The sequence below is a fragment of the Rhinichthys klamathensis genome, unplaced genomic scaffold (assembly GCF_029890125.1).
Source record: "Rhinichthys klamathensis goyatoka isolate OS25496 unplaced genomic scaffold, OSU_Roscu_1.1 h1tg000095l_1, whole genome shotgun sequence".
Classification (NCBI taxonomy): Eukaryota; Metazoa; Chordata; class Actinopteri; order Cypriniformes; family Leuciscidae; genus Rhinichthys; species Rhinichthys klamathensis.
Window position 1 is genome coordinate 1,062,416 of NW_026606634.1, and position 26,058 is coordinate 1,088,473.

Genomic DNA, 26,058 nt, shown 5'->3' on the forward strand with positions numbered 1-26,058 from the left:
TTGTTCTGTGATATTCTACAGCGTGTGTCATAACAGAATTCCCTCAGATATACTGTACCTCTGCTTTTTCAAGACAATGCTTGACCTCCCTAAACGCTAGCATATTGCTGCAGTTTACATTCAATGCATTATTATCAAAACATTCTTTTCGTTAATATAGGTTCAAAAATTGTTTTTAAGAACAGTAAAAAGTAACCAATGCTTATGGGGTTAAATGATTAAAAAATGTTTGTTTAATTAAAAGCAGCGCATTTAATCAGTAAAAAAAAGTAGTTTTTTAGCCTATGTGTTAGGTGCAGACTTTTTTTCGTATAACAAAAAAATGAACATGTTTTTTTAGACCTCTTTGTTTAAACACCGACTTGACATTTTATGACATTTTATGACATTTTCATGTATAAAATGTTGTGAAAGCACTACAGCTTCAAATATAAATTGTGCCTTCTCTTTCTAAAAGCAGAAAGAATCTCGGTTGAAGGAACAATCACTTGCGTGTTGCGTCTGCCTTTGACTGTCTCTAGACTGGACGAGTTTTTGACACAGCGCAGATGATCCTTTCCCTTGTGAAAAGTACACTTTAGCATAGGCCTACTTTTAAAAAGAGGGCTTAAGGAAATATTACACAGTCAACATTTGAAGTGGATCAAAACATTTCATCAAAGTTATACATATTGAACAATACCGGTTCTTGTCTTAGGACAAATCTGATCAACTTTTTTAACCACTTCAAATGTTAACTACTGTACTTTAAAAACAAGTACAAATTGTACACTTAATTGGATGTTATTTTCAATTAGATTAAAATGTAGTTTAAATTGATATGCAATTAGTTGACTATATAGACTATTTTAATTACTTTAAAAATAATGTAATAATTATATTGTATTTGTTAAAAGTCCGTGCCCTGACATAGACTACGTTACCCATAATGCATGCGTTCGTTGTAGTTCCGATCGCTCGTGGTTACGCTAGGCGCTTTCACTTTGGTGTAGTCCAGTCAGTGCTATGAGAGCAGTATTCACGATGCAGAGAATTGCCATCCTTTGTTTATCCTGCGCGAATCTTGTGTGTATGAGTGCTGTGTGCGTCCTTAAGATGTAAGTACGGCTTTTGCATGAATGACTCGTTTATTGCAGAGTTATTAGCCCAGATGGCGAAGTTGTTATACTCGTGTTATTCACTACTGCTATACGGCTGTTGCCGTTACGGCGCTCCATATGCGCTACGGCGCTCCATATGCGCTCATAAAGTAGCCATTTACTGTATATACTTTAGTTATTGCCTTGTAAATAACCGTAAATATTATATTTAATGTATAGTTCGCCTATTTTGGCACTTTTCACCATGTGGAGATTTATGGCATCTATGCAAGTTAATTTATAGTGTTAGAGCGCCCACTAGTGGATTTTGGTCGTACTGCGGGTCATTTCTTTATGCAACTATATGTAACCATAGCCTACATGTTTATTAATATACATTTTATTGTATTTTCTGTTTCAGATAACCACACATACACACACACACACCTACAAACACACCTATTTTGTCATATTGATACCTGTAAACCATCATCATTTCCATGTACCTGACTTCTCCTCAATAAATACTAAAACTGCATCATTGGATTTGCCTATTCCTTCTGATCGAGGAAGACTCAGTTGACGAGCAATCCATAATCAGCCTCAGACGCACACGGTCTCTTACAGTATTTGAAATATGGTTAACGTGTACTGTCAAATGTAGGCTACTGATAAGGCTATGTTAAACTAAGATATACATCAATGCCATTTATCTTGATGCTTTTATGTCATGTATTTAAATATGTTTGTAATTACAAATTTGTAATGATGAAGTTGCAATTCAGTATATATCAACGTCAGTATATGTGTTCCCTTCAAATGTATATCAAATAGGCCTAACATGGCTATAGTTATAATAAAGTACTTTATATGTGCTTTAGGTCAACACATCAAAATAAGTCTATAGGCCTACTTCTTTAAAGCATTATGACAGTAGATGATTATTGATCTTGACATAATAATTTTTTTTTTTTTTTTACTTTTATGTAAAACGTTAAATTACAAAGTGCATTTTTAAAAAGTGTACCGAACTGTACTCTCTATATGTACACTTACATTTCATTTTATTTCATTTTCACATTACTGTTATTTAGTTTTTAAGATTTGAAGTGCACTGCAAATGCACATCCAATACAATTAAGCACATTTCTTTTTCACAAGAGTTATCACCACCTATGACAAATTATTGTTTATGTAGCCTATTGTTTGTTTAAATTAAACCTTGACTTGACCGAAAAACAACATTCGTAGTCATTCATATTCACATCTGATTTACTGGATTTTTTTAACATTATATGCGAGTTTGAACATTATGCGAGTATTAGTGATGGTTTATTTTCGGGGTTTTTTTCTCTCCAAATATTAATGCACATCCAATCGTGTAGGCTAATCATTTTTGCGTCTTCACGGCATATGGAGAACGCAAACAATAAAATGTTGCGAAGAGATTTTTAACACCGTTGGTTTTTTAGCAGCTTGTTGAAGCAGAGCCAGTAATTATAATAATTATAACATCCTTATAGAGGTTAATACTGTTGCATTGAAAGATACAACATAACGAAACATGCTTTTTCATTGTCTCCGAGTTAACGCAAATGTTTGTGTGTATTTGCACAGCATATCGGAGAAACATTCACTCTATACACAACTATACACAAATATCGGCTCCGTTTGCTTTCAAAAGTCACATAATTTTTGTCCTTCGAAGAAAAGTTCACAGTTCACAATAGGGGGGTTCCAGAAAAATATTGCAGGTGAATTCCGCTTAACTTCTTTTCCTTCATCCGTCTATTCTGGAACCAAATCTTGACCTGTCGGTCAGTGAGGTTTAACATGCTGGAGAGCTGAAGCCGTTTCTCTTTATTGATGTAAACATTAAAGAAGAATTCTCGCTCCAGTTCTCGGATCTGAAACTTGGTGTATGGACATCGCTTCTTCCTCACTCGTGGGGTAGCTAGCAATTCAACAAGAAAGAGAGAGGTCAAAACCACAGCAATGCTATAATCAAATGATCAATTATTGGCTTGATTTCATTATGGATGTATCACTACCAGCTACTTTAATAATGAAAAACAACAATATTAGTCACAGCCTATGTAGCCTATTTGTTACTTAATTAACCTTTCCCCCCATAAAAAAAGTAAAATATTAAATATATGAATAACTTTGGCAGTGCATTTTATGTCACGTGCCACCATTAATAGGCTAATAGTTAATGACGTTTTCAACAAAACATAGAATAAATGGAGAGAACGATCTTGTATTAGTCTACTCTACAGGCTATTCAAAATGATACACTATTGCGAAGTAACGGGTTTGTTTTCCATGTACTGCATTTCTCAGAATAAAGTTATTTTCAAAAATGCATTACACTTTCTGCTAAATTATAGAATTATACTTTCGAACGGTTTTTGCTGTGGTGGGTTTTACTTACACTGGCTTTCCTCTTCTCAGATGCTAAAAAGCAACGTTCTGCTCAATTGCTTTTTATTATTGGCTGCTATAAGTAACATCCCTCAAAACGTTCGGTACAAGTTCATGATCAAAGTTACTATTTGTCACCATTGCTTCCTCGCACAATTTCACAGACTAACACATTGTGTGAAACATGATGTTTTTTCAAAGACCTTTCCCATTGTAAAAATTCTTCCCGCTCACAGAAAAAGCTTTGTAGCCAGGTTATAATAAAACCCCTTGAATGCTTATAAAACTCCACATAAAATCTAACACGGAACACCGCTCTATAGCCAACATTTGACTGCGACGAACACATACGAACCGGATTTTGTTTGGTTGTCGTTTTTTGTCCCCGAGGTCCTGTTTTTCTCATGCTCTTTCTCTACATCTCCAGCACTGACGAGGACTGAAGACTCAGGCTTTCCAGAGCTGCCTTTCTGCAAACCGTTATCTTCCAATCCGCTATTGGAACAGTCCAAAAAACGACTTAAACTTTGCGGAAAAACGTTGGTCTTTCCAGTGCTGGAGTAAAAGCCAGTGCTGGAATGGTTAATACCCGGGTGATAGTGGTGGTGACTGTAGACATTTTCGTTCTTCATCCACTTTTCCGTCATGGCTGGCGGAGGAAGGCAATCTCTGTCCTCCTCCGCATAAGAGCAATAGTTCCCCCTATGGTGCCACTTACCCGACTGATTCAACTCATATGATAAATCCCTGACTGGCGGAACTTGCGTGAAGTTAGTGGAATACGAATATGTGATTTGCCGTGACTGGGCTTGTGGTAAAAGCGAAGAAACGGTAGAACATTCTGGGGCGTAATAGGTTATGGGGAGGAAGAGTTTCGAGGCGCAGTCCGCCCGCTCTCCAAACTCGGAAGTCCTTTGTTTACAAGACTGGGAGCAGAAGTTGCCTAGATTGAAAGAGTTAAACATTATACCCTTCAGTTGTCCGGTAGCCTAGATCAAAATGAATGCTTTGGATCCGAACAGAAGAAAAAAATTGGGAAGGCGAGATGATGACGCGCTATATCCCACCACTAACTCGCACTAAGACACGTGATCGAAAGTTGATATTCTCTTATATCAATTTAGAAACGTTTCACACGTTGGAGTGGTTGACTCAAGGTAAAGACGGCTGAAATGACTGTTTCAAAGACGACGAGATCATGGTGCTCTGGCGGTATTAGTCCCCCCCCCCCCCCCCCCCCCACTACATAATATTTCAATCCAATGTAGCCTACTTGTAATGCCATATTATGGTAGGCCTAATAGTCTACACATTTGCAGGACAGAGAGTTACAATTTTCAATAGTATTCAAAAATATTGTAATTAATGTGCCTTGAGTGCATAAATAGAATTATGGCTTTCTGCCCTCATTCATAACAAGAGTTAAATCTCCATAATTATGTCATAATACAATGATGATGATATAGCCCATATAGCAAATTTTATAATCATAAATCATGAAGTTGCATAAAAACCTTCATGATAAAAATATAATTCTATGTAGGCCTATATATGTGCGTCTTTTTGTCTCTGAAAAACAACGTAGGCCTAATGGATTATTAATTGTATTTGGGTTGGTTAGGTTTTCCATCCACTGCACTGTCGCCGTTATCTAAAACGAGGCTGTATCTGTTCCTGGAGGCACACCAACACTACACATTTTCCAACTCTTCCTAATCGCTCACACCTGAATCAACTCATCAGCTCGTTAGTAGAGACTGCAAGACCAGAAATATATGGGTCAGAAAAGGGAGACATCCAAAATGTGCACTGTTGGTGTGCCTCAAGGAGCAGGGTTGGGAAACACTGATCTAACCAACCCGATCACCCAAAATGCGTCTCTATAGCACGCATTGTGTTTATCGTGCAATTTATACGCGAAAATGAGTTTTTACGTGCATAGGATACGCATGGGTTGGTTAGGGTAGGTTTAGTAGTGGTGTGGGGTGCGTGTGTAGGCCTATTATAGGCTACGTTTGGGTAGAATTAGTGGTGTGGGGTGCGTGTGTATTACACGCAAATGAACTGCGTATCAAATGCACGCGAAAACTGCGTATCATGCACGTAAAAACTAATTTATAAATTGCACGATAAAACACAATGCGTGCTATAGAGACGCATTTCTCTAACACACCTGATCCATCAAGATAATCAGCTCATTTGAGCTTCATGACAAGAGAGGCATACACAATGTGCTGTGCAGGGCCAGGCACATGCACGAGAAGGCCGGTGTAAAAGTCCAACCCGATCTCACGGCAATCATACGTATTTCACGAGATGGCTAATTCATACGAATTCATACGACCTCACTCGAACGAATTCGTACGAAGTTTGCTAAATGTTCATATTTTTCAAGTTTCTCAATTCGTATGAATTCGTACGAATGACCTATACACCTTACCTCGCCCCTAAACCTACACATCACTGGGTTTAGACAGCTCGTACACACTCGTAGTCGTAGGGCTACGAATTGGTCGAGTCTGTCATTTTCTATTTAACAAACAACCGTGTTAGAGAGCTAACTTTGCAAGCTGTCTGTTTCATTGAGGCAACTCTGTCATATGTTATCATAAAACAAGCACTACACATGGCAGGCGTGTGAAATTATGTTATTGTCTCTCTAGACTCACATCATTTTAATTGGATGTTAGTCAAACTTTTCATCTTGCTTGCTTGAACTGTGAACAGTTTCAAGTATTAACTAGGGCCGTGTGTATAACAAAAATAATAAGGTCAAGAGTAAGTGAGCAGCAGCAATCGGCAACGACTTTTAAGAGCTGGACCATCATTTATATATAGCAATAGCACATTTGCATTGAAGCTGGCGACGAAACAAATGCCAGGTCAAGACTGACACGCAATATACTGTTGGGCCTATCGGGATGGTGATTACAATTTGACTAAATAAATTCTTCCTTTCTGGTCAATTTTATTTAAAACAAAATTAAATAAAATGATAACAAGCCTCTAATAAAGTGTATTACATTTTTATTAATTTAGACAGACTTTACAGACTTGGCTACAAGTTAGAACTTCCGAATGGTGTTGGTTATATTAATTGTTATTTTAAGCTGATGTTGTTGTTAAAGACACGTGATTCAACTCAGTTTAGTTCAAATCAGCTCGTTAGTAGAACAGCCACCAAGACCTGAACAGATCATCGAACACATAAAAGAATACCGTCGCTTACTATTTTTGCCTGAGAAGTATGTGAGCTATTCTGAACCCTGCCGTTTAAAATTTGTAGCCTACTATTTCTGTACCTCCAGGGACTGTATTGGGAAACATAACAAGGATCCGATGTGCTCACAATATAATTTAGTTGAGAATTAGAATTAGAATAGAAATATTTTAAACATCGCAAGCTAATAAAATTGAAGGAATAATTCCTGCATTAGAATATGAGCTTTATTTATTTTAATTTATGATTGCATTCGCTGTAAGTTAGCTATTAGGCCTACAGAAGCGTAAATGTATGAAATGTTAAACTTTAGTACAAAAGTTAAGATACTAACCAGTGATGAGCAATAAAACAGATGTGAGCAACGTAAGGTTGAAATGGGTGTAATTGGAGAACTTTTGAATTAAATAACAATAATTCTTTAGGCGGGAAATTAAACGTGCGTTGTGTTCCTTTCTGTTTAAAATGGAGTTCTAAGAACGCCGCACGTGCATTTACTCCCCACAGGATTCGGTTGCAGTAAGTCATGCACCCCGTAGTTCTCCTTTATGATGTTTAATTTCCTCCTCTACTTCCTACCGTTTTAAATTCAGAGAAAGAGTGCCGGTGTTTGAAGTTGCATTCAGAATCACTTCATATAGTAGCCTATATGTATGCCCTGTTCTCCCTGCAAAATTGTTTCTTCCTTCCAATATATCCAAAGCCATTTTCCTGTCACACTAAATTAAGTTGATTTTTTTTATATCGTCTTCCTTCTCTACACTGACAAAACAAATCGAAAACCTAAACTCTAAAACTCCTAACCAAAGTCTAAACTCAACAGATCGTTCTTTAGGGTTTCAGTGGTGGAGATGTTGTTGAATGTTATTTAATAGAAACGTACAAGGGCATGCTTTTCTAAAACCGTTTTATTATTTATTAACCTTAATTTAAAATCCTCAAGATGATCAAATAGAAAAAATGTCATTGATTAGTACGCTAAATGAGAAAATAACAAATTAATCTTCTCTCAGGTAACCTAAAATGTGCTTACATTATATAGGGTTATGGTTAGGGTTAGTCAAAATTACATTTGATTTAAGTTACAAATTAGGTTACAACAAAAGTTTATACATCAAAATAAACTTGAAAACATAGGCCTATCAATCCATTGCCCAATCCTCCTAAAAATCACAGACATGTTTATGTTCAGTAAAACCGTTTAATACGGACCGACATACCTTTAATAACAGCGGCACAATGCAGATTATTCCTAATAAACCGCAGGAATCCTTTTATTCCCTCGTGCTTTTAGTTTCAGGACACAAAAACGAGTGATAATGAGAGGAAATGAGACTAGAAACATAAAATATTATATCTCAGAAAGTTTCTTAAATTGCATTCGACTTAGTTCGACTTACAACAACAACAATAACAGTATTTACTATTAGTAATATTAATCTTTCAGGTCGGCACTGTTTTACATAATGTTCAGAAACAAGTCAAGAAATGCTACATGCTTAGAAATAAATATATTATTACAATGTGTTTATCTGATGAACGTATTTTCTTTGTTACATAAAATATAAATACTTGCTTTAATCATCAAAAAATGTATGACAATGAACAATGAACCGTATGCCTGTAATATACTAGATTAAACTATTTCTGCCAAAATTGTATAAAATAAATTAAAATTAGTCTTGTTTTTCAGTGTTAAATGATTTTTTTTTAAATGCATTTAATCTGTAGCCTACTATTAAGATTCACATGTAAAAGGTTGAAACCTAAGTTTTTTTCTGTTTAGTTTTGTTGTTGTTAGGTAATATATTTATTTAGGTTGGTTAGATGATATCATATTTTTTTACCTAAATATAAATAAATTCGCAGGTTATTTGATTTAATTGTCATGCTATTATTTTTTGTCCTATGTTGCTATCGCAAAATCTGTGACAATGATGTTTCCTGATTTCTATTTAATACAGTTAAAAAAAACATTCTTGTATGCCAGTATTTTTTTTTCTTTTTGGATCAGGAAGCTAAATGAAAATGTTGAGGAAGACATCTCAATGTTTACTCCATCTTCTTCTCTCACTCCTCCCACTGCCACATTCAAGGTCGAGTCCAGCACAGTCAGAGGCTGTAAAGAGCCCGAGTGTCTCAAAGTCGAAACCTTTATAACAAGGACATCTATTGTGGAAAGACAAATGACTGAGTGCAATCATCATGCAATGCTGACGTCCAACAATGTATTTTTTACAATTATGTACGCAGAAGCATTAGGCTATCAGCATTATGTTTTACACAACCTCATAACAGGACATTAGTAGGCTACATAAAAAAAACATGGTTGTCGGGATGAGAAATGTTACATTTGAGCGTGTTAAAAACAAACTTCCAAAATGTTCATAATTCTAGCAAATTTTGGCTATTTCACGAAACCTATGCCTCATGTAGCAAGATCAAATGTTAATTTTCAGTAGGATATAATTTAGACTGCTAAAACTATAGCTAGAAATACAGTTATGTCAGATACAGTGAAGAAACGTTAGGCCATAGACAATAACAGAGAACAGATAACAGTTAGGTAATCACATTTTATTGGAAATTAATTTGAACGCTTAGTCCTGATACAATCATTTAATTCTTATTGGTGTGGCAGACATTTGCCACCCCAACATCAGGAAGACATTGCACTGATTATAAAACGCCATTACCCAACAGTAGTATTATAGCCTACACTGCTATCATGTACTCCTTTTTAACAAATATATCATTAACACAGAGTTCCTCGAGGAAAGCACAACTGACCGCACTGAGAAAGACGGCAGTGAGTGAATGTTCGAGCGTTTATCACATGCAAATATCACAACAATAGTATAGGCTTACTAGTAGGCTACTTGCTAAAGCCTGGCACCGTCCATGCTGTACTTTGGTCTGGACTACAACGAAGAGACAAAGAAGATCATAATTTAATCTTGAACTATAAACTTAGAAGCCTCAATGCCGCCAGGAGGCTCTGATAAAAGCTAATAAAGCCTCTTTGTCCCTTTACCCTGGCAATCTGCAGTTAACAGATTTGACAAGCATCTGCACATGACTGTTATGTTTAGGAGTGGGGCTAGGGGAGCATGCAGTTGTAAATTATATACATTCAGTCGTGAGATCAGGTTGGTCTTTTCTATTTTACGCATCAACTATTTCGTTTAAGCTGTGTGCACGGTTATACTAAAAGTCCAGTCAAGCTTCAATGAGAATTAGCTTGGAAACCGCGAACTGATACCCCATTCATAATAAAACAATCAGCAATCATTCCGATGTTTTATGAATCATCTCAGATCTCAGCCGCCTCGCTCTAAAAGTAAGACAGTGCCTGTTCCCGCATCAAGAGCCTTTTCTTCTTCATGCGACGGTTCTGGAACCAGATTTTGACCTGTTGGTCCGTGAGATTGAGCTGGTCCGACAGTTCCCTCCTCCGCTGTCGAGTGATGAACTCATTGAGGATAAACTCACCCTCTAATTCATTCAGCTGAAGCTTTGAATAGGGTTTACGCTTCTTTCGGGTGTGTGTGTGAATTGGGAACCACAGCGCACCTTAGAAAAAAATAATGTTTGTTTATGTTTGCAAGACAAACGCACAAGCAACGAAATTCACTTATTTGAAAGTGCACATTGACCAACTCCTTTTAGAGAACATGCATGATTTATCTTCAAGATCCCCCACAGCAAGTAATTTTGCTTTTAAAAGACGTCTAATAGCCGTCCAAACACAGCCCTGACGTCAAGGCTAAAACAAGAAAAAATTTGGGCTGTCAGTGAAAATTTAATAACCATAGCCCAAGAATAGCAGTCATCAATTATAACATGTCAAATAAATGAAACCAAACACCTTGTAATCACTGTTGACTTTGCTTACAAGATGGAATATCATACATCTCGCAAGTTATTTTGGCAAAAACGACATGCAACCACATTCAAGGTTATTTTGGCTAGAAGTGTGTTACTCATAGCCGGACTATATCGGGTAACTGAGACGGTGAAATGATGGCTATTGCTTGCTGGGTCATCTTCTCATCTAAACACAACACTTTATAAAGACTCACCTCCGTGTGTGGCAGTGTGGATGTCAGGGGATGTCAGTGGACTCGTGATGCCCGGTGGGGTCTTGGACCCTTCCATAACGAGTGAAGAACCAGAATCGGATTCAAGGGACCGACACGATGGAGGATTTAGGGTTAAATGTTCGGCAGTTGTTAAGTAGTCATATTTGGAGTAACTTCCTCCGTTGTCCATTCCGTTCAGATTCTTCAGTCCTGACACTGATGAGTTGTCCAGTTTAAGACTGGTATTGTTATTGTCACCAGCACCGCTGGTGGCGCACGCACTCTCACTATAACAACATCTGTGTTCTTCCTGTCGAGGAATGTCGCATGATTGAGTGTATGTGCAGTTTAGGGAAACATAAGATTGTGGGTATCCAGTACATGGTTCCGATGTGTTCCAAGACAAAGAGCAGACATTGTGTCTTCTTGAGGTTTCTATCCCTAGCGATTCATCCGACGCACGGAAATTGGAGAGATAACACGCATCTCTAGTATGAATGTTATCCAATTGTCCAACAAACCCGGGATTAAGGAGATTGTGCTCGCCCATTTTGGCGGGCCCGAATAGGAGTTTATAGTTTATAGCAAATTAGACATTAACGTTTGGGGAAACCAGGCTGAGCCCTATTGGCTGTATAGTGGTCACATGACACTGGTCGCGAGTGAGTTGCAGAAGGAGCCACCCACTGTGTTTCGTGTCTGACAAAGTATTAACTTGGTTTATTAGTTTTTTTTATTATTATACTGTAATGCCTTTTATACTGTTCACTTCCAAAAGAGATTTTTTTTAACTCAGTAGGCTAGCCTACTGAATATCCCGGTAGCGTATACGTGATTAAAACTATTTACAGATTTGGATGCATTGTTTTTAAATATAAATATTATTTGTGATTTAAAATACTTTTTACTACTTTTTATTGTTTATTATTTTGTCAGCAAAACAATCTCATCTCATCATGCAATGACGAGCATCAGGATTATTTGAAATGTTAAATGAAGTTATGTTGCGCGGCTTTATTTTGACATTTTAACAGTTATCTTTTTAAAGCATCTATCTTAAAACACACAAAGCAAATCCAGGGTCAAAGACATGCTCTCCTCATATTTACAGTATATTAACAGTGGGTTACTCTAAAAAATAATTTATTCCATACATATTCAACAGTGTAATTAGATTCCTGTACTTATTTCTCTCTCTAAAAAGTATTGAACTCTCTGAATCCGTTATCAACCTCGAAGAGTTGAACAAAACAAGGATAACTGCTCTTTTAATTCTTTCAAATAAATAATAGAAGACATAAATTATTCTTGAACTGACCAAAGTATTTAAGAGAGGTTACATGAAAACATACATTTTATCATTACACGTTAAATTTTTAGGTTAAATTTACTATTGTTTTATATAGAATTTAATTAAATTTCAGACTAAAAAAAGTCAGATTAAAAGTAATCCCTTACTTTACGTTTTCAAGAGAAAAGTACTTAATGCACAATACCAAACACTAATAACAGGCTATATTTGCATTAACTACACCCCCTCACAAATACATTTGGAAAAAAATTACATGCAAGACTTATCTCTCAAATTACATTACTTTAAAACCAGATACAGGTTTCCTTTCAGTGGTTTTAACTCAAGAGTTGTTTAGTCAGTCATTTTATTAAAGGCAGAGAGCGTCCATTATGTCATTGTGCCATCATCGCCATTAAAGTCCATCTTAAGTGCGAAGCATAGAACATCAAATTAAGAGTAATTGAAAATTACACACAGGAAAGTCGCATCAACATCATTCATCCCTTTAGTGTGTATTCCTCATAAACAAATATACATTATACACAGTGTTTCATGGAAATGTATAGCCAGCCAATCATGTCGTTTCAAACCTAAACCTTTCGTTCATCTTCAGAGCGCAAATGATTTTATTTTTATTTTTTATAATTTATTATCATTTTTGTGCAAACAACACATGCATGTAGGCTACGCAAAACAAACACACACAAAAAAATATATATATCAAACGCAATCCATGAATCGAGTTTTTTATTCCAAGACTTCTGATAAGCAAGTCCAGGTCTTGCAATTAATTAAATGAACGTGAGTAGGCCTATACAAATTACTAAATTTCCTGCCTTAACATCTTTTAAAATAGAGTTTTTCTCATTATCTTAACCAGAAGTGTAATATGTTAGGAAACCTGTAATGGGCTGCCGCATGGGTTCCTCTGTTGTCCTGAAGCTTCCCACTGGTTTGTGTCGGTTCAAGGTCACTGTCTAGTAGCCTACATGTGTGGGACACATTTAACATCTCGGATTCTGTGGACTTGAATCACACTAAGGTCGCATTCCTTCCATGACCTTCTCTAACACCAGACTTCACCCTGATTTTAAAAACATGTAACGATCATCCATTCTTGAAACTGCGGCCGATCTAACCTGATTATCTAAACCACAATCTTTACAAGGATATACGGCTAAATGTAAAGTTATGCCTAGAAAAATAAATAAATTTAATAGATTATACTTTTCGAAAATATTTAATCCAAATTATCATCGACATTAAGACCGTTTTAAGAAATTTTAAAGGAACACTCCGACTTTTTGGGACTTTAGCCTATTCACATTATCCCCCAGAGTTAGATAAGTCCATACATACCTTTTTCATCTCCGTGCGTGCTATAAGTCACCGCACCCACCGCTAGCCTAGCTTAGCACAAAGACTGGATGTAAATGGTTGCAGCTAGCATACTAATCCAAATAAGTGACAAAATAACACAAACATTTTCCTATTTACATGTTGTGATTTGTATAGTCACAGAGTGTACAAAAAACGAAGTCACACGAGACACAGACATATTTTAACCGTATAAATACTGGGAACTATTATTTATACAGCACCTGAGACGCGCTCTCTCCTCACCACGGCGCGTCTCAGGTGCTGCGGTTATCACTCCGCCCAAGTAGCAGTGCTTCGCCTTCAGAGAATATAGTATAATAATAAAATAGGCTATATCTATAGATATTTCAAATATGCACCCTTGTGTTTTGGGTCTTGTGAATTATCATCCATCGATGCATATGATGAAACTTTGTGTGTGTGTGTGTGTGTGTGTGTGTGTCTCTGTGTGTGAGAGAGAGGGACATGGAGGGAAGAGACAGAAACTATCAACATCAACAAAACAAGGACGGACATATAAAATAATGATGCAGTGGAGAATTGGCCTATACACACAATGACAGGAAAGTTGAGGTTATTTAATTGCAAAAGAAATAGGCCAAATAAGCAATAATTTGAATGGAGTAGATCGGTTTGTGCTCTGAGTGTTTTGGTCAATTAAAATTCTGAGTTACAAGCACCTTTTACTGAGGATGTAGCAATTCATTGTAAGCTCACATATCCCCCTTCCCGCCCAGCTCTTAACCTGCACACTTACACCCTCTCTCCACGAGAGGCAGTGATAGACCACCCTATAGGTCTTCTTTTAAAATTGTGCTTTGCAAATGGTCACTCAAAATAGCTCATGGGCCTATATTAATTGCAACACTAGAATTACGGATAATTAAGGATAATAAATAATAGCAGTAAAACGTTTTTTTTACTAACGTGTTTTAAAAACATGTCACTGAGACAATTATCCAGAAGAGAATCCCGTATTATCATTCAACAAACAAACATTCAGAAATCACATTTTACTGTTGATGGATAATTGTATTAATATGAACAACTGTCGTGCAACCATGAGGATTTCTTGTAGTCTTGGTATAGGCCCTTCACAATATGTTAAAATGGAACATTCATGGAAATGCTTTAATATGACCAAACTGTTTAGTCATTTTTCAGCTTCAAGGCACACTTAACCATGTCGACATCAGTATATAGACTACAATGGTCTACTTGTTGTCTATGGTCAACCAGCACACAGTCCATATTCATGGTAGCCTGTTAATCTGCAGTCCGTAGCTTTTTTGGGGTTAAAAATTCCAAAATACATATTTGAGAAAATACCAACGCTATCTCACGACCAATTCGTCCGAATTTGACGAGTGATTAAAAGATGGCTAATTCGTACGAATTCTTCCGACCTCATTCGTACGAATTTGTACGATTTGTCTAAACCCACGTGATGGGTAGGTTTAGGGGCGGGGTCAGGGGTAGGTCATTCGTACGAATTCATACGAATTGGGCAACTCGTCAAATATGTACGTTTTTAGCAAAAATCGTACTAATTCGTACGAGTGAGGTCGTACGAATTGTTACGAATTAGCCATCTTTTAATCACTCGTCAAATTCGGACGAATTGGTCGTGAGATCGTAACAGCAACGTGTTCAAAACTATCTGCTTGCCTTAGCTCGATTCAAAACGGTAAGCTTAGTAATGTTTTTAATTCCAGTGGTACTGGTGGATTTCCGCGGGAGATTCGAGCATGTCTTTGCGTCATTACGTCACATCTGTACACATAAAGAAAGAGTCTCGGCTAGAATAAGGCTATATTGCGTGTGAGGATGCTGGAGGTGGAGATTTACAGCCTTTTCTCACAGCACTTGATATAATTAAACTTATCAATTTGATGGCGGATCCAGAAAGGTTCAAACGACAATCACCAGTGACAACTAGAGATTCACCCGTTGTAAATGCAAGAGACTTCGTTCGGACTTCGGAGCGGCTACAGAAAAAAAGAGACTGCAACCGACCGAAAACAAGGATACATATCGGAAGGACATTACATGTAGTCACGCAATGCTGACGTTGTTAACATTAACAATTTGAGAACTAAGTATAATTTCCACGGTTTTGCGTGATATGATAACTTATAAGCGATTGTTAGATTTAATCAGCGCGATTTACTGCAAAGTCAGAACCAGAACAAAAGTGGATGTTTCTTACTAGTTCAGATGACATTTTCCGGTGAAAATTCTTATGTTGGTCATACTTCCAAAAAGAATAATCTGTGATTGCGAATGACAGTAGCCTATCCACACCGGCGCGGTGACTGACAGCCACACACTCTCCTCAAACACTGTGTTCATCCGCGTTGTGCGGTGTCGAACTACAACTCACGTAGAGTTAATGATTCCGCAAATAACTGCATTTGAAGATTTCAAACAGAGATAGCGACAAAGAGGAAAAACTGCGGACTGCAGCTTTAAAGTGGTATACATGCTGATGAGATCATATAGCAGAACAAATTTTAGAAATATAGACTACCTGTGTGAGAGTTTTGTTTGTTAAAAAAGTGGGATAATCTCAACGATCAATTATTAACCAATATTTTGGTCAACTTTCTTGATTTTAGCTATTCATAATATAATATAAAAACAGATTTTGAGGTAAGAATGATTTTTTTTTTGGACCAAAAATATATTTTGTTTACTTAAACTTTTGCATATAATGTAATTTAACTATTAGAATAAATTGTTGTTTCTCAAGCAAAATGTGACGCATGTTAACCTGCTAATTTCAAACAGAAATAGGGGTTGATAAACACTGCATGGCTGACAGGGGTCATGTTTAAACATCTTTAAAAAGTGTTACAACCATCCCCTTACATAAAAAAAGAACAGTTTGTTTTTTATATATTTTTTTCAGAATGCCTAAACAATGAAAAAAGACAATTAATGTCTGCCAATGTTTAAAAAAAGAGAAACTGATGAGGTTTCATTGAAGGGCAGGTCAGTCAGATCAGTTGTGGAAAGCCTGTGATGAGGATTCTTCACACAATGGCAACTCTTTTCTGCTGTTTGTATGGAGCCTTTTGGCCACTCGAAGCAAAAGGAAGTGTGGGTAAGATGTGCCGTCTGCAGTCTCTGTCCCACCAAACCTGCACTGCAACATTCACTTGTTGTTAACAACATTTACTTGTCACTATCCTGACTCTGATTGAGAATATTCAGAGTCACTAACTCAATTTACAATCTCAAACTTTGTTAGACCTATAGTTCACAGGAGGCGTTGAGTGTTAAGCATATTTAAGCATACATTAAGCATAAATACTGTCAAGGAAGTTTGTTCTTTACACACACACACACACACACACACCTCAGTGATTGAGTCATGCCCAGTCACAGGGAGAGAGGAGTTGTGATTGTTATAGATTGTTTTAAGAAACCTATTTTTGAAGCATATTGTATAATGAGGCCTTTGTTTTTGCTCCTTTTGTTTAATTGTTACATAACTTACTCCCGAATGTGTTACACCCTGTTCCGTGATTTTAACAAAGGCACATCATGTATTTGACATCAACTCATATGGGCTGTGATATTCTTGCAGAGAGTTGCCTTTATAAAGAAATGTGGATATTTTGTGTAAAAGCAGTCTAGCTCAAAAATTCTGTGAGTTACAGATATAATCTAATAGAGTTTCTCCAAAGCTTCGTTTGGCAATATGGTTACAAACAATTTCCGTCGTTACCAACATTATTCACCGATTTAACCTTTACCATAGTCCCAATGAACATTTGCAAACTGCATGTGTGGTGTGTAGAAGCATGTTTCTTGTTAGTATGTGCCAACATGCTAACATATATATATATATATATTTCATTCGATTTAAATATATACATTTCAACCCCAGAGTGAGACGTAAGAGCGATGAATTTAAAGCAACACCAAGTAACTTTTCCTTTGCCGTCGCCCGGTTGGAAGCGGAATTGTCCATTACCTCTGTCATAAATAATTTAGCCTACCCAGCCTACTGTCGCACGCACGCTCATTGTTTATCAGCACCGGCTTTGGAATGAACGATGTCCACAGACAAGGTATGTTGCATGATTTCACGAAAGTATGATGTATTGCGACATCAGAAACGAAGAAAAACAAAATAATGACTATTGTAATGCTTGATGTAAAGCAAGTCAAATTTGTAGTTTTCTTATGTCTCATTAGAACTACAGAAACGCGAGCCGATCTGGCAATCATACATAGGGTGGTTATAGCAGAAGTGCCTTTCACCCTGTTACGACTTAATGAACCACTGAAACGATTTTGAAAACATTATTTCAAGGTAAAAAATCTTACTTAGTGTTGCTTTAACAGACACACACACACACACACACACAAACACACACGAGGAAAAAATGTCCCCACACGGATTTTTGATATTGTTATCATTGTGGGAACCCATAATGGTTTACCAGTCCAGGACACACACACACACACACACACACACACACACACACACACACACACACCGCTCACGCATAGACTGAAAAAATACTGCATTGGAGAGCGAATATGGATATGAAACCTGTATAGAAACATAGACAAGTTGACATCATTTAAACGTACAATGACTATAGAGTAAAATATTTTACATATAGCGGAACGTATGTTTGATGTTCACATTTCAGTAATAAGTGGATAATAAATATGTTTCTCTATAGGCTTTCGTTACGGACAGTCAAATGCATCCATGGCCTGCCATTTCATAACTTAGGCTAAGGTTTGTTTCATCTCAGTCAATCATAGTACAGCATAAGATGACAAACATCTGGAAATTGACGTGTGCGAAAATTTGACACATAAATAATTCCTGCTTTGTCAACTTATTTTCTGCACATTATTTTCACTTACATGCAGTATGTGTTTTTGTGTGTTTCGTGGCCCATTAATAAAGTTCTGATATGATCTCCACTCTTCACGTATAGGCTAGGCCTATGAAATTGCATGAAAATATTGCGGAATAAAAGCGTTGAAAGGAGAAAAGAAGGATTTCTTTTGCCGTACAGTACATCACTATCAACAAAGCATATATGTAAACACGCCTTAACATCAATTCAATACGTTTTTTATAAGACACAAGAACCTCGCATGTATGCATGCTATAAAATGGAACAAAAACGCTAAGAAGGAAACATTGCTGCAAAGCCGACAATAAACAATTCATGGATGGATGACATCATACGTTGTGATGGACTTTTGATGATTTTGCTACACATATTAATAATTAACATGCCAGTTGCTTTTGAAAGTCACAACCTTCTGTGATAGAACAAATATAGGCCTACACAAACAAGGCAAGAAATACCAGTAGGCATGATTTAAAATCTGTCACACCATAGACGGCTAATTATAAATAGCAGTGAGCAGTTTAACAGCAGCAGTCTTGTTTAGGCTATAGCTATCAAACGCCAAACCAACGAATCTGATGGGCTGATTGACACGTGTATTATGGGGTAAATCTTCAGTGAAAATGAACAATCATCAGACCTCTTAAGCATTCCAGATTACGTAAACGTAACTCATTCTTTAAAATAAGATGAATGATGTTGTGACTCCTCTCTGGAATGTATCTATTGCTGCATTGTAGGCTACTAAAACTGTAAAGTAGGCCATGTTTCATTACACAAGAGTGTGTTCAGATGGCAGATCCGTAGGTTTTTTTTCTGCTTGAATGATGAAATTTTTGGCGCAAACAACTCGACGATAATCACATAGCATGGATGACTTTGCTTGGCGTTGGTTTACACACGAACTTCTTCTCCTTAACCCGGCGGTTCTGGAACCAGATGGTCACCTGGCGTTCAGAGAGATCGGTAGTGGCGCAGATCCTCCTTCTCTTGTCTTTAGTGATGAACTTGCTGGCTTCATACTCTTTCTCCAGCTCCTTTAACTGAATCTTAGTGTACGGAACCCTCTTCTTACGACCGCGACGATATCCGTTCATCTCGGTCTGGTGCGGCATAACATCTGCAAACAAATAGTTTAAGGCGGGAAGAAAATCTTAGAAATCACTTGCCAATGTCAAGTACAATCTCTGTCAATGTCTCCTGACTCTCAAACATAGCAAGTAAAATTATTGGTGAATGAAACTGTGACCAAAATTCTGACCAAGAGTTTAAAGATTTAATGCCGTGACCCTAGGCCTTTATGAGATTATTTGTTGTCTGTGAGTCATCTAATCTATAATCTTATCGTCGTTGGAATAAGAAAATTGTTTGTTTTAAATGAACGTTTTCAAATGGTTTGGAAATGTTTATATTTGAGCTGATACAAACACAAGGGATTTAAGTGAGAAATTCTAACTCCAACACTCACTTAGGCCTATAGGCATAACTGAGAAAGCCTATTGGTGAAACCCGAACGACCATAAAGAATAATCGTTAGTCGTTAATTTTCAATTAAATGTTCTTTAAGTAAATCAGCACATCTTGGTCCTCATAAGAAAAAGCTCCACTCTTCTCCACACAGTGGTTTTAAACAATTGCAACATTATTATTGAACATTAAACCCCCTTTTCCAGCACAATAGAACTTAAATTCAACATTCAACATTTTAAGTCCCATGTAAAGCACGCTGAAACTACAGTTGTACCGTCGGTTCATATTCGCCCTATACTTAATTTAATCTAAGCCTAGTAGATTATAGAATTACACTACTCTGAAGCAAAAAAAAAAAAAAAAAAACCAAGAAGAGAAACAATTTAGTTATGATCACAAATAATATGATTTAGTCAATCGGACAACCTGTTTGTAGTAAACTATTATTTGTCAAGGCAGAATAGACAGACGTGATATTTAAAATGATCACTTGTCCAAATATTGTACATTTGCAGACAAATTTGTTTTACTTTAACATTAACACGACCAAAACCAATCAATGAGGTTTCTTTGTTTTTTTTTTTAACTGCAATTGGGTGAGCGTGAGTCCTGATTGGTTACTTGCAATATTAAGAAAAAAAATCGTATACAGAGCTATTATTTAAGCAAAACGCATTTTTATAAAAAGGTAATATTTCAACTGAAGTTTACATCCGCTACAGTTTAAACTGACACCTGCCAATCAAAATCTCGGTTAAAAAATAATCTATAACTACGGAAAATCACTAGTGTAGCTATAACAAAAACAAGGGGGCCTACAAGAACATATATAAATTATATTTAAGATTGGGTGACGATAAATTAAATTTCCTAATATTTTTTTCTTCACAACTCCTAATTGCCCCCTCTTAAACTCCAATAGGGAAAGTATAAATTAGTGTGTAACACAAGCATTTCAAACATGAATACCAATGCCAAGCTTGATCATATTTGCTGATATTTCATTTTACCCGAAAACTGGGAATTCCATAGGTAGTTAAAATGTGTTTGTTCCTTAGAACAATATAGTTGCTCATCCCAGCCGTTCGATAGTGCCCAGTGCTGATAACTGTCCGGGAATAAAGTTTCATGCCGGGACTCTGGGCGCGCGCTGATTCCTGGTATAACCGGGACGTCCAAATACCCGGGCACAGACTTATAAGAGCTGGCAAAGCTTGGGTAAACAGCGTATTCTTTGGATCTACTGGAAAGCTCTTCAGATGGTTGCACACCGCTTGGTTCCACGTATTTTTCCCCAGGATGGAAGGAACATGGATTCTGTTGCAGGTTTACGTTGTGAGAGTACGGAAGTCGACATCCATAATATGGACTCCCGAATGGGTATCCATAGCTCAGGGATGAGCCTGATGAGGTCTGTGGCGCAGGGATATCCGAGTACACTGTCCGGTGGTTCCCAGAGAGGCGTCCCAGTGCAGGGTGCGGGATAAAATCACTGCAGTGAGAGGCAGGACAGCTCCCGCTCAGTCCCTCCATGCTTTTGTTTGTTCATCCGAGGTTTTTTTTTTTCATTACACGTAAAACAATGTGTCCGCCCAGCGTCCACGCAGAATCAGCGGAATCATCATGCGTTGCTTTTTAAAACTAGACTGACACCTCACTTCCAAGCTCATTTTCTCGGTGCACGCATGCGCATTGTTAAACCCTGATGACTGACACAAGCTGTCAAGATGAAGCGGTTTTCTTAGAGGAGAAGAAGATGCATTTCTCTCTTAATATCACTGACGAAAAGAGTCATAAAAAATGAGAAACTTGGTGGATGGCTTGTAAATAGACCTATATATCAAGCAAAACGGTTTATTTTTCATAATTATTCCAAGAACAAATACATATTCGAGAATCGTTTATTGGAAAGGTTAATGCATTGTGAAATTATGATAAATCAATTAAATTAAGCCTAAAGTTTTTGCAGACACTGAATGCAAATGTTATACTGCAAATGTGTGATATTTGTTCGAAGAAACTTTTTTCTTGTTTTATAACGCTGTCTGGCAAACAAGCTAATTTGGATTAGAAAAGTTTCGTTAAACGTTCTGCTACTGAGGGAAAAAACCCCCACACATAATGTATTAAAGTTCTGTAGCTCAAGATTCCTTAGCCCGTCGAGTGTTTGACATTGTTTTACACAAACACTTACTTATCAGTTACACGCTACAAAAGTTACAAAAACACGCTAATGGGATTGTCTGCAGCATGGGAACTGGGGATTCGATGAAGTGTCTCAGTGTGTTCAATGGGGATATAAGTAATAAAATTACAAAGAATATACGTGGAAGTAAGAATAGTTCTCTGAGTTTAGAGAACTCCATAACCCACCCTATCTCTGTATATTTCGCTTGTGTAACATCTAAATAAATTGGTTTCACTTAATTCCGAAATACTGGTAGGACAACTGTAGGTTAATTTAAGGGTTAGATCAAGTAAATCGCATGCACATTCACAATATTTATTTATAATTTGCATATTCAAAATCAAAAATATGCAAACACCTTATATAATAATTAACCAGAAATAATACAAAAAATAGTAATAGTCATAATAAATAAAAAAGGAGGTAATCGGTATGCCTAACATAATTTAAAGTTTACAAACACCAAGATTAATTTCGTAGGACTTCACTTCACATTTTAGTTGTGCATGTTAATTGCACGGAACTAGGCTACTGAGTATAGTTAAAGCATAGGCCTACAATTCGATTAAGAGTACAGTTGACTGTGGTAGCGCAAGTAGCCTAAATAATGGTAATCGTCCAAATGCCACCAGCTGCCTGCAAGAAAACCCAAGGTCAAGGTGGAAACAGACAAAGAGTGTCGTAATACGTCTAGACAGAAAGAACGAACTTCACACTTACATTGTCGAGTTCACGTGCACTATTGTCCTCAATGGTTACCTATTCTTTATCTTTACACTATAATCATCACGGGTTGATCTCTACCAGAGGGACCTCCGATTGAAACTTAAAATATAATATTAAAAATATATTTAGACTTTAAAGTTCCTTTTTTAAAGTAGTTCCGTCAACAGGCCTCTAAATTCCTTCAGAATTTGCCATGTTAAAAGTGTCCAAATTGTTACACTTAACATTGAATTTACATTGAAAGTTATATATAGCATTATATCAATAACAAAATGTATTAAGGTCAATGTTAATTTATGAATTATTGTTTGCTCATAATGCATCAACGAATGTAAAGTTAGCCGATGTATAATGCATTTTAAAATATGTAGAAATGATCAAATTAACTTAAAATGCTAAAATATATTGTTCATTACATTATATCAACATTTTAAATACAGATACAGATTTGCTTTATACAAATTTCTCATCCTTCGGCGTGACATGTTAAAATAATTGTGCGGGAATTTAACCATTTTTAACAAGAATTTAACAAGAAATAGGCTATCACAAAAATATGAAGAAATATATTAGTAGCCTATACCCTTTTAATATCATTGACAAAAAAGTCGCAATTACGATTTCGTATGTGATGCTTATAAGAAAACGTATTTGTAATCGTCAAGTCAAGTCAAGTCACATTTATTTATATAGCGCTTTTCACAATACAGATTGCATCAAAGCAGCTTCACAGTGATAACATGAAAGTAGTACAACACAGTTCAATAATATTGTTGAATATTAAATATTAAATATCCCCAACTAAGCAAGCCAAAAGCAAGGCGACAGTGGCAAGGAACCAAAACTCCATCAGATTGGATGGAGAAAAAAACCTTGGGAGAACCCAGGCTAGTCAGGGGCCAGTTCTCCTCTGGCTAACAATCATAGCTTTACAGTAAGTGCATATCAGAAAGTACCTGGAAAAAATACATTTAGTTATCATGTAATATTTAGGGGATAACATATCGCCGGCGTTGAGTCGTCTCTTCGCAGGCGTTGAGTCGTCTCTTCACAGGCGTTGGTCTTCTCATCACAGGCGTTGAGGCATCCGAAATCCCCGTGAGAGGCAGGATACCAAACTGGAGCCTACGAACGCCATTTTTCTCGGGACAAGCGTCCCGAGATAACAGCAGAAAGGCAGATGGGAAAAAAAAATTAGCAATCGTTAATTAGTAATTTAATAAGCAATCGTTAATAAGTACTAATTTTATTACGATTACAATTAGTAATCGTAATAAAATAGAAAATATAATAAAATTAAATTAAACTAAGCATGGACCAGGATCCCTAATTTCACCCCTAAAGACAACCATCATTGGGGGCATACTGTAATCATACGAATTCGCTGCAGAAACGTATTGTTGTGAGGCTTTTCCACCGCAAATTGTCTTTACGAATTCTCGCTTAAATTGAAATATTTTAGTTAGACGTGAGATCGTTCAAATATATTCCAATATTAGTAATAAATAAATATATAAATGAATCACGCAAAAACATAAAACGGCTAATTATAGCCTACAAGTTGTAGATGTTTAACTGTATAATCACGACCATTCTTTAAATTACAGGATCAACTAAATAGCTAAAACAGCCCTTCAGCCTTTGCTCAAACCACCATAAGGATGCCTGTCTGCAGAAGTCCAAGTTCAAGTTAAGGGATCTCTGTCCAGACTCCAGACCACACAATGGTCGTCAAGCTAAAGCTCTTTTTAACTCACTATAGGATCTTCAGAGGATGGCACCGTAAAGATGGCTGACGTAATAAAAAGTCGTATATGTTTCAGGACAGAACTTTGCTGGGGTGCGGTCTGCAATGATAAAGATTTGCAAATTGCATTCATGACTCAAAGGATTCATTTAATAATAATATTAATAAATAATTGGCCGTTGCCAATAACTGGCCAGAGATGGCCAGAGATGAGCAGATGGTATTTTGCAGCAACACTAGTTTGCACTGGAAAAACTACACAATAGGTTAAAAATGTATTTTAAAAGGCACGAGGTTAAACTGATTACAGATTTTTAAGCATGCAGTAGCTATCTGTTATTTGAGGACATTCCACTGAGCTACACATTAAATTCAAAATGTATTTGTACTTTACACATTTATATGGACATCTCGCAGACTATGTTTCGCCCAGTTGTGTAAATCAGCTAAACGAATAAGGTTTCATCTCCGAAGTCAAATTAAAATACCACGATACTATACGTCTGACTCTGAATACATTCTCTTCGATAAATATAGAACATTAAACATGATATGAAACACTTAGGACTATACAGTTGTTGGTCAAATACAGTGCAATGCCCCAGCAAATCCCTGGGAGTTTCAAATAACATATTTGTTTAAATATTTTGTAATGAAGCCTTATGAGCATTTTTTTTTGAGCGCCATTTTCTTGTTCCAGCTAGTGACACGTTGTTTCACTATATTAGTGAGGACTATTTCCATAGTTTTTAATATTAGGTTTATGAAATATAAACATAACACAGAATCTGTGAAAATAATACATTTAGATATAAACTTGATTTAGCCAATTTATAAGCCACATCTAGATGAGGACATCGGGTATAGGCACTGCTTTTAAGGCAGAGTTTCACTGTGTGGCCCTCCGAAGCTGTGGGTTAACAGGCGTGTAATACGCACGCACTCCCCACCCCCCTCCCCCCTAAACCTACCCAAGGGGTTTTCAGTGCGTAGCATATGCACGCAAAAACCATTTTTGGCGTATAAATGGCACGAGAAATGACATTCGTGGTATAGATACGCACTTTCATGAGACTGTGTTGGCAATTCAGGGATTTTATTTGGAAGCCAGAATTTTTTTTATATCGGCAATGGCATGTATGTTACACTTGATTTCTGCGATGAAGCTACAGGATTGTTTGTAAAGCTGCCATTGTTCAGCATTCAAAATGCACTGCTTTTATTATGACAGTTAGAAGAATCCATTTAAGAATCATCTGATGAGCTAGCCTACTTTAATAAGAAATGTATTTTGTGTCATTTAGCCTATGGCTTAGGCTATTTTTAATGGGATTTTGGTTAAATGGCTGAAATAAGTTATGCGGTGAACACAAGCTCAAGACACTTTCACGTTTTATTCTACAACATAAAATACATAAGTATTACCCCACTCGTGATTTTTTAAGATGTTACGTGTCTTGAAGAAAAGACGCTCAGCAAGCAATTTTGCGTTTAAAAGTAGCCGTCCAAACACAGCATCAAGGCTAAACAAGACAAAATTTAATAGACGTCTAAACCAT

General features: G+C 36.7%; 4 protein-coding genes across 31 annotated transcripts in view; 1 reads left to right on the top strand and 3 right to left on the bottom strand.

Annotated features, from left to right (window-relative positions):
* The window catches only part of LOC130086249 (nuclear receptor subfamily 1 group D member 2-like), a 297,692-nt gene that overhangs the window by 122,186 nt on the left and 149,448 nt on the right, over nt 1-26,058 (top strand). The gene's annotated exons all lie outside the window — the stretch shown is intronic.
* On the bottom strand, nt 2,709-4,514 carry hoxc11b (homeobox C11b). Its single transcript, XM_056252504.1, has 2 exons — nt 3,859-4,514; nt 2,709-3,033 (listed from the first exon to the last, which is right to left on the bottom strand). Exons 1-2 carry the CDS (start codon nt 4,466-4,468, stop codon nt 2,801-2,803), a joined length of 843 nt encoding a protein of 280 aa, XP_056108479.1. The 5' UTR covers nt 4,469-4,514; the 3' UTR covers nt 2,709-2,800.
* On the bottom strand, nt 10,040-11,355 carry hoxc12b (homeobox C12b). Its single transcript, XM_056252506.1, has 2 exons — nt 10,806-11,355; nt 10,040-10,296 (listed from the first exon to the last, which is right to left on the bottom strand). The coding sequence occupies exons 1-2, from the start codon at nt 11,353-11,355 to the stop codon at nt 10,058-10,060; spliced, it is 789 nt and encodes a 262-aa protein (XP_056108481.1). The 3' UTR covers nt 10,040-10,057.
* On the bottom strand, nt 19,209-21,481 carry hoxc13b (homeobox C13b). The gene is made up of 2 exons (XM_056252507.1): nt 20,849-21,481; nt 19,209-19,488 (listed from the first exon to the last, which is right to left on the bottom strand). The coding sequence occupies exons 1-2, from the start codon at nt 21,369-21,371 to the stop codon at nt 19,229-19,231; spliced, it is 783 nt and encodes a 260-aa protein (XP_056108482.1). The 5' UTR covers nt 21,372-21,481; the 3' UTR covers nt 19,209-19,228.

Coding starts and splice junctions, on each gene's coding strand:
- hoxc11b (XM_056252504.1), bottom strand. CDS start 4,468: ATGTTTAACTCTTTCAATCTAGGCAACTTCTGCTCCCAGTCTTGTAAA. Junction 3,034..3,858: donor CGACAACCAAACAAAATCCG/GTTCGTATGTGT, acceptor TTGAATTGCTAG/CTACCCCACGAGTGAGGAAG.
- hoxc12b (XM_056252506.1), bottom strand. CDS start 11,355: ATGGGCGAGCACAATCTCCTTAATCCCGGGTTTGTTGGACAATTGGAT. Junction 10,297..10,805: donor CCACACTGCCACACACGGAG/GTGAGTCTTTAT, acceptor TTTTTTTCTAAG/GTGCGCTGTGGTTCCCAATT.
- hoxc13b (XM_056252507.1), bottom strand. CDS start 21,371: ATGGAGGGACTGAGCGGGAGCTGTCCTGCCTCTCACTGCAGTGATTTT. Junction 19,489..20,848: donor ATGGAATTCCCAGTTTTCGG/GTAAAATGAAAT, acceptor ATTTGTTTGCAG/ATGTTATGCCGCACCAGACC.